This window comes from Mustela lutreola, chromosome 9 (genome assembly GCF_030435805.1).
Source record: "Mustela lutreola isolate mMusLut2 chromosome 9, mMusLut2.pri, whole genome shotgun sequence".
Classification (NCBI taxonomy): Eukaryota; Metazoa; Chordata; class Mammalia; order Carnivora; family Mustelidae; genus Mustela; species Mustela lutreola.
The window spans coordinates 810,991-823,330 of NC_081298.1; the positions used below are offsets into that span (position 1 = coordinate 810,991).

General features: G+C 65.2%; 1 protein-coding gene and 1 long non-coding RNA gene across 4 annotated transcripts; one reads left to right on the plus strand and one right to left on the minus strand.

Moving 5' to 3' along the window:
- Positions 1 to 2,360: 2,360 nt before the first annotated feature.
- Positions 2,361 to 7,611, minus strand: BIRC7 (baculoviral IAP repeat containing 7). Of its 2 annotated transcripts, XM_059132537.1 has the most exons (8): positions 6,985 to 7,611; positions 6,250 to 6,349; positions 5,876 to 5,957; positions 5,729 to 5,774; positions 4,778 to 4,981; positions 4,486 to 4,542; positions 4,119 to 4,317; positions 2,361 to 3,408 (listed from the first exon to the last, which is right to left on the minus strand). In XM_059132537.1, exons 1-7 carry the CDS (start codon positions 7,349 to 7,351, stop codon positions 4,124 to 4,126), a joined length of 1,050 nt encoding a protein of 349 aa, XP_058988520.1. In that variant the 5' UTR covers positions 7,352 to 7,611; the 3' UTR covers positions 2,361 to 3,408; positions 4,119 to 4,123. The 2 variants fall into 2 exon arrangements, with proteins under 2 accessions (XP_058988520.1, XP_058988519.1); XM_059132536.1 differs by having other exon boundaries at positions 2,444 to 4,317.
- A 50-nt stretch (positions 7,612 to 7,661) lies between these two features.
- Positions 7,662 to 11,317, plus strand: LOC131807313 (uncharacterized). Of its 2 annotated transcripts, none has more exons than XR_009344386.1 (3): positions 7,662 to 8,034; positions 10,531 to 10,721; positions 10,909 to 11,317. It is a non-coding gene; the product is annotated as an uncharacterized LOC131807313 (long non-coding RNA). The 2 variants fall into 2 exon arrangements; XR_009344385.1 differs by having other exon boundaries at positions 10,534 to 10,721.
- Positions 11,318 to 12,340: the final 1,023 nt, after the last annotated feature.

A 12,340-nucleotide genomic window follows, 5' to 3' on the forward strand; every position in this document is an offset into this window, starting at 1 on the left:
CTGAGCAGAGGGAAGAACAGATGAGGGGGTCCCCGGGCTTTGGGCACCAGGGCTCAGCTCACACCCAAGCCTCCAGGTCTGAGGGCTCCTAGACTGCAGGGCAGGTCCCACCACAGCCCCCACAGCAGCCGCAGGCAGAGGTTCAGCCCTCAGACCTGCAGAGGGGTGGGCCGCTCTGTCTCCTGCAGCCGAGAGACCGGGCCCTGCTGGCTGTGGTGGCCCCATCAGGCCCCATCAGGCCCCATCAGGCCCCCTGCTCACAAAGGGGGACCCCCTTGGCCTTCCTCTGATTTGCAACATCTCAGCACGCTTGCCAGGCCTGACTGCCCCTGGCTCTGCCACGATTTCCTGGAAAGACTCTGCAGAAGACAAGGCTGGGGTGGGTTGGGCCTGGGTGCACCTGGGGGCCACTGCTCCTGGGGGCAGAGCCCTCTCTGGGGGCCGAATGGCTTCCTATACTGGGAGACCAGACTGGCTCTGGACCAGCCCCCAGGTCCCCCGGCTCTCACGCTGCGTGACCCCCAAACCGTCACTCAGACCACTGCCGGCTGGGAGAAAACTAAGAGGAATTCACGTATTGGTCACATTAAAATGTTCCGGCGCGGGAGTCGGCCCTGCGGTTCAGAAGTGCATCACCTCTGCCCAGCAAGGTCAGCCGCCCGCCTGTTGCGCAGACACAGGTGGCTGATGTTCGTGGACGCGACGGGGGGCAGTGGTTGGGCCACAGTGAGGTGCCCCGCAGCCCTGGGGACCCAGACCGGCCCTGCAGGCTGCCTCCCCCTGCTGAGCTCGCCAGTGTCCACCGGAACATTCTGCCTGGGGAGTCACACTGTCCATCCTCCAGAGGGACATGGCCAGGCCTGGGCCGGGCCTAGGGCGGTGCCTGCCCTCCCCTTGGGGCCCCCCAGGCTCAGCCCGCCTCTGCCATTAGCACACAGAGGTTTGTGGTTGGGCGTGCTCTCTTTCTGCCATCTTTTCCATTGTTTGGATCTTGTTTTCTTTCAGTGGATTTCATTGGTGGATTTGACCCACTTCTCACCTCGTCAAGGAGAAGCCTTCCAGCCTCTTGTTCGAGCAGGCGCACTAGTAAGCATGGCCAGCAGAGCCCACCCCTGGCTGGGCCTGGCTGGTTGGTTTAGCGTAGCTGCGAGGCTTCTCTCCTTGTGGAAGCCTCACCAGGCATCCGTCTGCCTATCCGCCCATCTGTCCATCGTCCGTCCGTCCACCTATTCCTTGCTCTCCGAGATCGGCTCCGTGCCGGCTCTGCGCTGGGTGTGGAAAAGCCGAGGCTCTGGGGCGTGGCGCCCACCCGCTGGAGCTGCAAGCCCGGCAGAGTCCATGGACTTGGGTCTGAAATGGTTTTGTGCTGGAGGGACCTGGACTGGAGAGACCTCCTCGCAAGAGGGCGACGTCTTCTCGAGGGGTCTCACTGAGGCAGGAAGTTTGGGGTGTTGGTTTCTTTGGAGAATCAGACTTCTTTCCTCTTAAAAAGTAGAGTCCAGAACCCTGCGTGCCCCCGGCTCAGGATGGGGGTAACTGGGCGCTGTCCGCCTCCTCTCAAGCAGGCCTTGCCAGGTCCCACATACAATCCTGAAACTTGGGGTCCAAGAACTGGGGTCCTTGTCATTGTGGAGCTGTGGTTCCCCTTCCCCCATCCCACCGAGGCCCTCGGACACGATCCTGCCCTCGAGGCAACCCCTGTGGCCCTCCCCTAGAGTCCCCCGCCCTCTTGGCAGCCACACCCTTTCCACCCTACAGGTGAAAGCCCCTCTCAGCCCAGGGCCGTCAGGGGTGGCAAGCATCCCATCTCTGTGACAGGAGAGTCCTCACTCAGGCCACGCGGCGTTGGCAGAGGATGAGAGCGGACTGCCTCGGGCATGCGGGGCTCTGGAGGGGTTCGCCAGGCTGGGAGGGCCTTGCAGGTTCTTCCTCCAGCCACTGGAGCCCGGGTGGCCAGGACTAGGGTGGCCCCTCATTCCACACCCCCAGCTTCGTGGCCCAAATCCTGCTGTCTGTAGACACAAGGCTGGGGTCCTAGAAGCCCCACCTGGCCAAAGGCCAGGAACCCTCTGCTGCTGGGATGTTGTCCCTTTTGCATTTGGGGCTCTCTGAGGCAGAGGGGGCAGCTCTGCTGATGGCTGACTGCCCCAGCCTTCCCGCCCCAGTGCCAAGGGCTGCCGCTCAGGGCTCTCTGAGCTCTGCCCACCTCTCCCTTGCCCCCACAGGCCTGCGTAAATGAGAAGCATCAGTCCCTCTGCGTGTGACCTCCAGCCCCAAGGACCACCGAAGACTGCGGGGAGACTCCCCTGGCCTCCCTTCTGCCTCCGGGGCCAAGTGACCAGACACCAGCCAGGCCATTGGGGCCAAGGCTAACCTGGGGATGGCTACAACCTCAGAAGAATTTATAATTTTTCCTTTTTCTGGGAAAAAAAAAGGGAGAGAAGACACAGAAGACTGCAGGGGTCTCTGTTGCCCCCGCCCCCAGCTGGCCCAGCTGCCATCTGACGAGCCCTCCATGGGTGCCTACACCAGCCCCTCTGCACCACCACCCAACCCCCTGCCCCGAGGTTGCATGCCCTGTGGCTGGGGGAGGGGTGGCTGCAAGGACTCTGAGACAGGAAAGTGTGACCCCACCACAAAGGCCACTGTAAACTCACAGTGACCCCCACCACCACTCCGAGCAGCCGGGCTCCTGGTTAAACACGGCACACCCGGGCTGCTGTGAGCTGTCACCCAGGCAAAGTCCCCACCTGCTCCGGGGGCCGCTGATGGAGCCCTGGGGAGGCGGCTGGGTGCGGCCAGGAGCAGAGGCCCCCTCTGTCCAAGAGCAGGGCCCTTCCTTGTCCTTGGCCAGTGGTGCTGTTCACAGAAAGGGTTTAAGCCTTGGTCCTACAGGATCCCCAAAGTGCCCTCATGTAGAAAACAGAACACTGCCCCGCAGACCTGCTTCCCCGAGAGGCAGGATTTGGTGGGCATTTACAAGCCCAGTCTCAGAAGTGACCTGAGGCAAGGTGGCTTTAGGAGTCATCAGGACGCTGAGAACAGAATGAGGGAGAGGAGAGGGGACGGAAGGGGCCCCGCCAGGCACGAGGAGGCCTGGGGGGACATGCCGGGAGGGGCTGGCCGCCCAGCTGGTGAGCGGGTGGGCGGGGCTGGCACATCTGGAACAGAGGCCGCTGAGCACGGTCCAGGGAAAACCCACCACTTTACTGTGAATCTCCAAAAGCGCCGAAAACCCCGCTTCAGACCCCCTTCGCCACGCCGTCCGCAGCTCCCTTCCACCCTGGCCTACGGCTGGGGACTGGGGACGGCCCGTTCTGGTTGCCAGCTCCCCTGTCCTCAGCAGGCCTGCCCTGTGGCCCGAGGAGTAGGCGGAGATGGGCAGGGCGCCCGCGTGGCAGCCGGCACCTGGGAGAGGAGGAAGGATGATCGGGCGGTGCCCTGTCGGCTCGTCCACGGACCAGGGGCCTCAGCCTGCAGGAGGAGCCCCTCCCCAGCCACTGGAGCCCCCGGCAGGTGCTCGGAGAGATGGGGAGAAGCACAGAATCCCTTGACAACCAGGAGGCCAAGCTTTCTGCCCCTGTACAAATCAAAGGTTCACGTTCCCCTCCCACACCTGTCACGCACTCCCTCCTGGCCGTGGCGGCCAGGCCCCTCCTCACGCAGTGCACCGCCGGAGCTCCTTCCCCTGGGCCCGGCTGCGGCCCACACACCCAGCTGGACAGGGGGCCTTATCCCCCGATCACTGGGGAAATCGAGGCAGAGCTGGGCCTGGCTGGTATGGTTAAGATGCCCCAGCAGAGCGGTGGTGGCCAGCCAGGGTGCTGTGTTGAGAAGGACCCAGGGCAAGGATCTGAGCGTCAGGGGAAGGTAGCGTGCTGATTGGCCACACCTGCCAGGGCCGGGGAGCTGGAGGAGATCCGACGTGCTCCCTGCCGCCATCCCGCCAGGCTGGCCCCCCCGGAGTTAAGATCGCGGGAGATAAGGAGCTCGGGATGGCGGGCGGGGGGGGTCCCCGTCCAGGCCCGTCCAGACATCTGTGAGGCCCACACGGGGAAGGACGTGCCCAAGGCAGGCCAGGCTGGGCTCTGCCCGTGGGCAGCGCCGTGGCCACTCACCTGGCCTAGGACAGGAAGGTGCGCACGCAGCTGTGGACGGGGGCCCTGCAGACGGGGCACAGCTGCAGGGCGGGTGCGCACTCGGCACAGACCAGGTGGCCGCAGGGCACGAAGACAGTGTCCACGGTGCGGTCCAGGCAGACTTTGCAGGTCCGCTCCTCCTGTAGGCGCCGCAGCTGCTCTCCCGCATCCCCGGCCCCTGGGGTTCGAGAACCCGGAGGTGCCTCTGGGCCTGGGCTCCCCCCTGCCCCGGAGGACCCCGTGTCTACCTCAGATCTCTGTCATCTCTCCTGGGCCGATGGAAGAGGGCCCCCTCCCCCAGGAGGCAGGGGAGCTGGCCCTGCCCCCAGGTGGGCCCCACCCTCACCTGACTCCCTGGCACCTTCTGACTGGGCCTCTCTTCTGGGCGTGGGCAGCTCGGGACCTGTGTGGACAGGAGCTGTAGGGGTGAGGAACAGAACAGAGGCTCCCCAGGGGACGTGAAACCCCACCCAGAGGCTCTGACAGGAGCCCGCTCCCCACCATGCCGTAAACCCCAGAGCCCACGCCACCAGGATGTGTCCCCGCAGACCCTGCATGGTAGCCGTGGGAGCATGTACCCGGCCCGGGGGGCTGCGCCCAGAAGGGATGAGCAGGGAGACGCTGGGGCAGCAACGTACCTCTGGTCCCCGGCCCCCGGTCTCCGTCGTCCTCCTGGAGCAGGTCTGCCACCAGCCAGGATGCGGAGAGGTCTGCCGGCCCTGCCCAGCCATACTTCCGCTGCAGCAGGTTCCGCACGCGGTCCGGCCCAAAGCCCATGCGCAGCACGGCCTGCACCGCTGGGCACTGGCACCGTGCGGACCACTCCTGGCTGTCCCCGGTACCTACAAGACAGGGAGAGGGGCACTGGACCCAGGAGAGGAGGGCCGGGGTCAGGGGGCGGTGCTCAGGGTCATGGGAGAGAGGTGGCGGCTTGCTACTGTGGCTGGTCCCCAGGGGCCTTTGAGGCCATCGTGGCCGCCTTATCGAGGTTCCAGGGAGGGACGTTCCCTGTGATTCAGACGCACCACGACACGGAAAGACAGTCAGAGCTCATCGCCGAGGCCACTGGGGACAGAACCCCGCCAGGGGCCCGGTGTAGCCCGGCTCAGTTCCCGACGGTTGGCACCGCCTCCGTCTCAGGGCTCGGGGCGATGAGGCTCAGGGAGGAAGTCACTTGCAACGCACTAAGAAGAGCCGGGGTCTGAGCCCCGGAGCCCCTCGGGCCCTCACCCTGCGGTTCTGGGCTCAGTGTAGACAGCAGCCGCTGCCCCCTGTGGGCTCACGACTATAGCCACCGCGGGGGCCAGGGGGCACCTGGTACACCTGTGTCTCCTCTCCACGCTCCCAGTGCCGGCCCGGGGGTTGGCGATGCCCACGGTGGGTTGCTCAGTGGTAGCAGGGGCTGCTTCCTCTCCCCTGCAGCCCCAGGCACAGTGCCCCCACACGCAGCCTCCTGCGCCCAGAGCGAGCCCAGGTAGGCCCCTGACAGCTGACCGAGGAGCCTCAGTCTCCCGGCACTGATCGCCTCCTCCACGGGGTGGGCCGAAGGCGCCTGGAGAGCAGAGCCCGGGGCAGGCACCACGGCTCACCTGATGGGACGGCAGGGGACCCGTCTTCTGGCTCTTCTGGTTGGTCCTGAAAGGAGCCAGAGAACATCTGTGCCTAGAGTCGACAGAGGAGTTGCGGGGAGGGGCGAGGGACCCTTCCCCCAAGTCCCAAGGAGAGGCAGGACTCACCCAGGAGCAGAGCGGGTGGCAGCGGGCCTCCTGCACGCTGCGGACAAAGTCCTGTCCCCTCGTCTGGAGCAGAAACTCACACCTGAAGGAAGCAGGTTGGGAGGCCCCGTGGTGCGGCTTGGGCTGCAGGAGAGCCCCTCTAGCCAGCCTTGTGCCCCCACAGGGCCCTGCAGCGGGCAGCTGGGGGTCACGGAGGGTGAGGCCCTTACTGGGAAGACTGTTTTGGAGACAACTTCTATGGAGCGTCAGGGAAGGAACAGCAAACATTCTGTCCTCAGACGCCCCCGGCCCCAGAATGCGGCAGTCCCGCCCCCGCCCCTGGAAGGGGAAGCTGGCCCGTACCCAGCCCTAAGAGCGGCCTGCAGGGTCCTCACCTGGGGAACCACTCTGCGTGCTCTGTCCAGGGGTCATCCCCTTGCTCCCAGCTCTGCAGACCCCCGCAGCAGAAGAAGCACCTCACTTTGTCTTGCTGGCCTGGGCGGAACATGGATGCTGGCCCTGCCCACTTCCGATCTCTTGGTACCCACCCGCTCAGCCAGGTGTGTCCCCCAGGGCTGTGGGGGCTCCCAGGTGGCCTTCCCTTATGTGCCAAGGGCTATCTGGGGTCGCTCATGAGCCATGGGGGCACCCAGGGTCTCTGCCCCCTCTCTGCTCTTATTCTTGGGTTTCACAAGCACCCCACTTTCTCAGAGGCGAAGTAGGGATAGTAGTGCCTGGGCAGTGGTGCAGACTTCCATTCAGGGGAATGCAATGCCTGCAGGCATACAGGGGCAGGGTCACGGCCTGGATGGATGTCCCAGTGACGGAGAGGAGAGTGCCAGGTGCCTCCTGTCTCTGCCCCCACAGCCCTCACCCTGGGGATCCACAGGGTCCACGGGTTGGGGGTGCTACAGACCTGACCCTGGACCCCAGGACCCCGTGGATGCCCCACACGCTTTCCAGCCCAACTCCCCCTGTGCACTGGCCACCCAAGTGGAGACTTCGAGGCAGGGGACAGGTGCAGAAAGGCCATGGGACCCCTGCCCCCTCTGCCCAGGGCCAGCGCCGCCCTGCTATAGGGGGAGGGGCTCCAGGCCCGCAGGGTCCCCAGTGGCGCCCCCAGAACTCACCAGTGTAGAAGAAGCCTGCAGCAGCCAGCCGCTCAGGCCTCACCACGGCGGTCAGTGGCCAGTCGCAGAAGGAGGCCAGCCGCAGCTCCTCAGAGCCCATCCCGGGGAAGGCCGGTCTTGCCGCTGGGGTAGCCCTGGACCCCTCCTCCTCTTCCTCCTGCCCTGAGAGGGGGCGCGGCTGGCCCAGGATCTGCCCATCTATGTGGTCCTGCCCTCCCCCGGACAGGGCACCGCTGGTGTACTGGCCCACAGTGTGGCCGCACAGAGAGAGGGGTCCACCGCGCCCCCGTGTGGGACCACTGCCGACTTCCCAGCAGCCTGGCTCTGGGTCCCAGCACCAGCACTTGGCTCTGTCCTCCAGCCCCATAGCGCAAATCCCAGCCCTGACCAGTTCTGCGGCGGCAGTGGGGCTCACGGAAGCCAGGCCTGGAATGTGCCAGCCAGCGTGCCTCGGGGCTCCTGATCCCTCGGCCCCGCCCGGGGAGAGCAGTGGCCTTTGCCTACAACAGCCGGGTGACGAGGGCGGGCCCAATCCTGCCCCACTGGATGCAGCAGTGGGGGAGCGGGCAGGGGGCTGCTGCTTTCTGGAAGGGGCCAGTGTGGCGGCTGGCGTCACGCGCTCTAGGCAACAGGAGTGTGTCACGGGGCTCCCGGGGTGGGCGGTGCCTCTCAGGATGGAGCGGGAGAGGCTGGAGCACAGACGCCTCTCCCAAGGCCACAGATGGCTACGGCCGGCTCCAGGCCCTGGGGGAGGAGGGAGGCAGGGAGAAGGGGGTGGCGATGCTGTGGGTCAGCCCCAAGTTCCTGGGCCAGATGCCAGTGCCAGCCTCTGAAGGTAGAAGGTCCAGGGGCTCTGAACTATGCAGTCAGTGCTCCCCCAGAGGGGAGGGCACCCCCCTCTCTCAGGGATGACACCAGGCTCCCAGGGACAGGGTTGTCTAGTGACGGGCTGGCTCCTGGAGCAGTTTCCCTGGACATTCTGCTCTGAACCCTGGAGCAGAGGGGGCACGAGACATTCACCCGGCCGGCCAGAGCAGGAGGTCTCAGCAGGTCAGTGGACAGCTCTAGCCCTTAAGCTATGAGGATTGGGGATAACTGGGCTTGTGCCCTTCCCGAGGCACTGCAGAAGGGGCTGGCCTGAGCTCACCTCTGTCACCTCCCTCAGCCTCAGTGTCCCGGTGGGACTAGGCTGGAGGGTGAAGCCACACAGTGTGGGCTTAGTTTTCCCATTGGAATTGCAGCCCTGGAGGCCATGTGACCCAGACACTAGGGACCTCTGGGGAAGGGTTGCAGTTCTGAATACCTGCACCTGTTGTGTCAGACCCGCCCTGCTGCTTGGGTGACCCGACCCGCCGTCCCACTGCCCTCCCTGGTGCCCCCTGCTCTGCCTCAGGACTAGCCCACCTCCCTGGGCCTGCCCGGGGCACCTCTGCCTGGCTAGGTATGCATGGGGTGCTCCCACCGCTGGCCAGGGGTCCCAGGTAACCTGCATTTACCCCAGGCCCAGATCAAAGCCACTGGCCATGTGGGGCAGCCTTCCCTCAGACCTGGTCATGGCCACACGGTCTCCACCAACCAGCTCAAGCCCAGGGGTCCCAGTGCCCCGAAGCCCAACAGTTAGCGGACACAGGGGAGGGCCGTACCCAGGGAAGCTGGAGCTCCCAGGTAGGCAGAACAGGCTGTGGTGTGGAAAGGATGCAGAGAAAGCCTGGACGGGGGTGGGCGCGGCAGCCCCGGTCTCCCCCACTCCCGCCGCCCCACTGCCCTGCCCAGGAGCCCAAACCTTCTCCCAGCTTCCTGGGGCAAACCCGACTCTTGCGCCCATTCAGGCCCTAAACCCTTTCTCATCACTAACATGCTTCTCCTGGCAGCGCACATCTCCCATCTGCTCACAGGGCAGCAGCCCTTGAAAACAAGTTTGTGACGAATCAAGTGAGGAACCGGGCTCTGTACGGTCATTGCTGTCGCTGGGAGGGGGTGGGGGGCTGACAGTGGGGGGAGGAGGGCTGATGGGGGCAGTGGGCTGACAGTGGGCGGTGGGGCCGGACGGCGACCCTGCGCTGGGGCCGGCAGCAAAGCCATTGCAGGGTGGGCCGTAGCGCGGCAAGGGTCACGGAAGACCTGGAAGGAGGTGGAGGGGTCTGGGGTCTAACTTAGGTTGGACCTGACGGGGCACCTGCCCCACTGGCCCTCCCTCCCCTTCGGCGCCACTGACCACAGACCCGGCCGAAGCCCCCCCCCCCCCCCGCCAGCCCCTGCCCCCCCCCCCCCCCCCGCACTCCACCTACGCCTCAGGTGCAGGGGAGGGGCTGCCGCCTCGCCTTCCAGGAACCCTGCCGCCCTCCTGGCTGTACTGGATGCTGCCAGGGTCCCGGAGAGGCCCTGAAACCTGCTCCTGGCAGAGGCCCAAAGCCACTGGGGTCCCTGCAGGAAACCCCAGTGAAGGGTGTGGCTGGGAAAGCAGGTAGCAACTAGCGTGGCGGCTGCACCTCTGCCCCCCTCCTGGCTCCCAAGGCCAGGGTGGCCTGGTGGGCGATGGAAGCAGGGATGGGGCACAGCTCAGGGGCTGTGGGGGCTGGAGCCCAGACGGAAGCTCTCAACATGTTGGTCTCAGGACGTTGGGTCCTTGCCTCTCCACACTCCACTGTCTGGGATGAAGAGGGACCCTTCCCTCAGGTCTGCCTGTCCCAGGGCGGGAGCTTTCCTCAGGGGTCAGCCCTCTGCCCCTGGTCCACCCTGACCCTCAGATGGACAGGGAGGTGGGGACCCAGCCTCCAGGCTACTTTTCTCGTGGTGGGGGGAGCCCTGCAGCCCCTAGTTTGGCTTGCATGCTCTGGGGATGGGGACAGGACGGGTTCGGGGGGCCCTCCCCGATGGCCCTGGCGGCAGAGGCAGCTTCCTCTGGGGGCCCCTCCGACCCTACCGCTTCGGGGCAGGCAAGGTAGAAGCAGTATCTCTCAAGCCGGGACATCCCAAACACGCCTAGTTTTGCGAATTACGAGGTGGGAGTGAGGAAGCGGCTCAGAAAGGGGGTTCGCTGCCTGAGCCGAGGGAGGGCACCTTCCTCTGCACACCCAGGGGCAGATGTCCCACAAGCTGCGCCAGCGCGGGTCTGTGTCTGTGCAGAACCTTCCCGGCGCTGTGCACCCGCGCGTTAGGGAGTCCCGGAACAAAGAGCTACCCGTGAGCGGCTTACAGCTTACATAATGAAAGAGAGGCATGGAGGTAAAAATAGCAATCACATGTTATTCTGGAAATATTGAGAATGCTGAAAATACAAAGAGTAAAAGTCACTGTCTGAACGCATTTGTGGCGCTACCGGGTCGGTTCCTGGGTGCGACCTTGCCCTGAAGCTATGCAAGTTGTCTGTGGGAGGGGACGGTGCGCTTTCCTCGTCCGTGGTTTCAGACGGAGCAACTCAACCCTCTCCCGGCAGACGCAGGAGCCCTGCCCTTGACCCCGCCATGCGCCGCCTCCCAATACCTGCCCCCATTTCTCAGTTAACAGTCCGTTTTCAAACACGAATGCATCTGTCCATGCCTCCAGCAGCCGGCCGCCTAGACCTCAGGGGTGCCGTATCTCTGCTGTGAAGTCCTCCCAGATACGACGACGCCCGGTGGGAGACCGGGCAAGACAGCTGCAGGTCACCCCAGCCATCACCGACGGGTCTGAAGACCACCTAGGACCCACGCAATGTGCTCCTGGGGAGCAGACAAGACTCCTGTCCTGCCTGAGACGTTCGGAGGCAGCTGGGTTTGGAGGGTTATATCCCTGGACTGAGACCATCTCCCTCCCAGCAAGCGGGGCCGGGCTGTCACGGGGGAGAGGGGCCAGCACCCCTCTCCACAGTCCCCTCCTCCCTCAAGCCCACACCCGCCTGAGAATGCTCTTGCTTGCAAGCTGAGAGACGTGCTGTCCATGCAGGCACTGGCCTTCCCTGGAGATGACCAGAGCCAGGACGCCTGGGTGGCTGTATCGGCCCCACGAGACACCTTCCCCTGGAGTGAGGCTTCTGAGGCCGGGCAAAGGAGACCAGGCCACACAAGGGAGTCCCTGGCACTTGGGCCTCCAGGAGGCTCAGCAGGGCCGAGCTTGCTGGCCAGGCCTGGGAGCATCCCAGGAGCCCCTCTGAGACAGGGCAGGAGGACTGCTGTCTGTGCACCCCCTCTCCTGGCTGAGGGAAGGGCTCCATGAGCTTTCTACACGGGCGTCTGGAAGCCCAGCTGCCCCAGGAGCTCCCCTACTGTGGCCCCAGAGCCAGGACTCCAGGTGACCACACAGAGCACTGGGCAAGGGCAGGACAGGCCTGCAGAGGTTTTGGAGGGGATGGGAACAGGCACGGGAAAGGGTGGGGCAGGGCCACTGGTGCTGGGGCCCCTGCCCCCGCATTCACGCTCCATCCAAGAGCCCACGTTGACCTGGCCCTACTGTTGGACCGGCTGCTGGTGACGCGGGCCTGTCCTCGAAGCTGCCGCCGGCAGCAAGCACACGCAGCCTCGAGGCCACCAGCACAGTCTCACTGAGCCGGGCCAGCTGCGGACGGCCGAGGCGAGCAGCGTGGGAGGGTGAGAATCTCCCCGAGAAGGTCCTCAGAGCCTAGCAGGGTGCCTGGCCACAGAGCCACAAGGACCTGGGAAGGGAACTTGGCCGGGGAAGGTGCTGGGGGTGGGGTGGGAGGGCAGAGAAGGAGGGAGGTCGGATCTCACTGAAGGTGCTTCTGTGTCCACCACCCCTTCTTCACCCCTGCATCTTACCTTGAGTTCTCCAGGGCAGGCCCTGGGGTAGAAGTGCTTTTGGGGTTACTGCAGACAGCAGAAGGAGGGAGTGGGCAAGTCACTGATACTGAGGGGTGTTGCAGAAGGGTCACTGCCACCGCAGCCCTGCGGGGGGGCACCCCTGGCACGTGGCACGTGGGCTGTGGGGTGAGGGGGCTGGAGGGAGCCACAGGCAGAGCCGCCGAGGCCAGCAGGTGGCCCGTGGGAAAGGCAATCTTGTCCCGCCTGCTGAGGGTGAATGCACGGGACCGCCACCGAGCTGAGGGCCCAGGGGACCCTACCCGACCCACCGCTTTGGGGCTGCCTGGGTGGCCCAGCCCGAATGACCTCAGGCTCACTGAATCATACTGTTTCCTGGCACGTCTGGGCCCAGGCCTGGGCAGGACAACTGGCCTCTCAGTGAAGACGGTTCAGTGCAGCCGAGCTGGGCTCCTGCCCGCCTCTCCCCCGAGCCCAGCTGCCCCTCAAAGCTGAGCCAGGAGGATGGGGGACGGACTGAAGGCACGGCTTGAAGGGGAAGGAGAGGTGACGGACAGCGGCCTTGTTGTCCCACTACCTGCAAAGCCTGAGATGTCCCCTGG

Bases quoted from the DNA above. Each gene is read 5' to 3' on its own strand.
- BIRC7 (XM_059132537.1), bottom strand. From the start codon at position 7,351: ATGGGGCTGGAGGACAGAGCCAAGTGCTGGTGCTGGGACCCAGAGCCA. The intron at 4,982-5,728 runs GTGAGCCGTGGT...CCTGTCTTGTAG, and splicing joins GTCCCCTGCCGTCCCATCAG to GTACCGGGGACAGCCAGGAG. The intron at 4,318-4,485 runs GTGAGGGTGGGG...CTCGAACCCCAG, and splicing joins AGAAGGTGCCAGGGAGTCAG to GGGCCGGGGATGCGGGAGAG.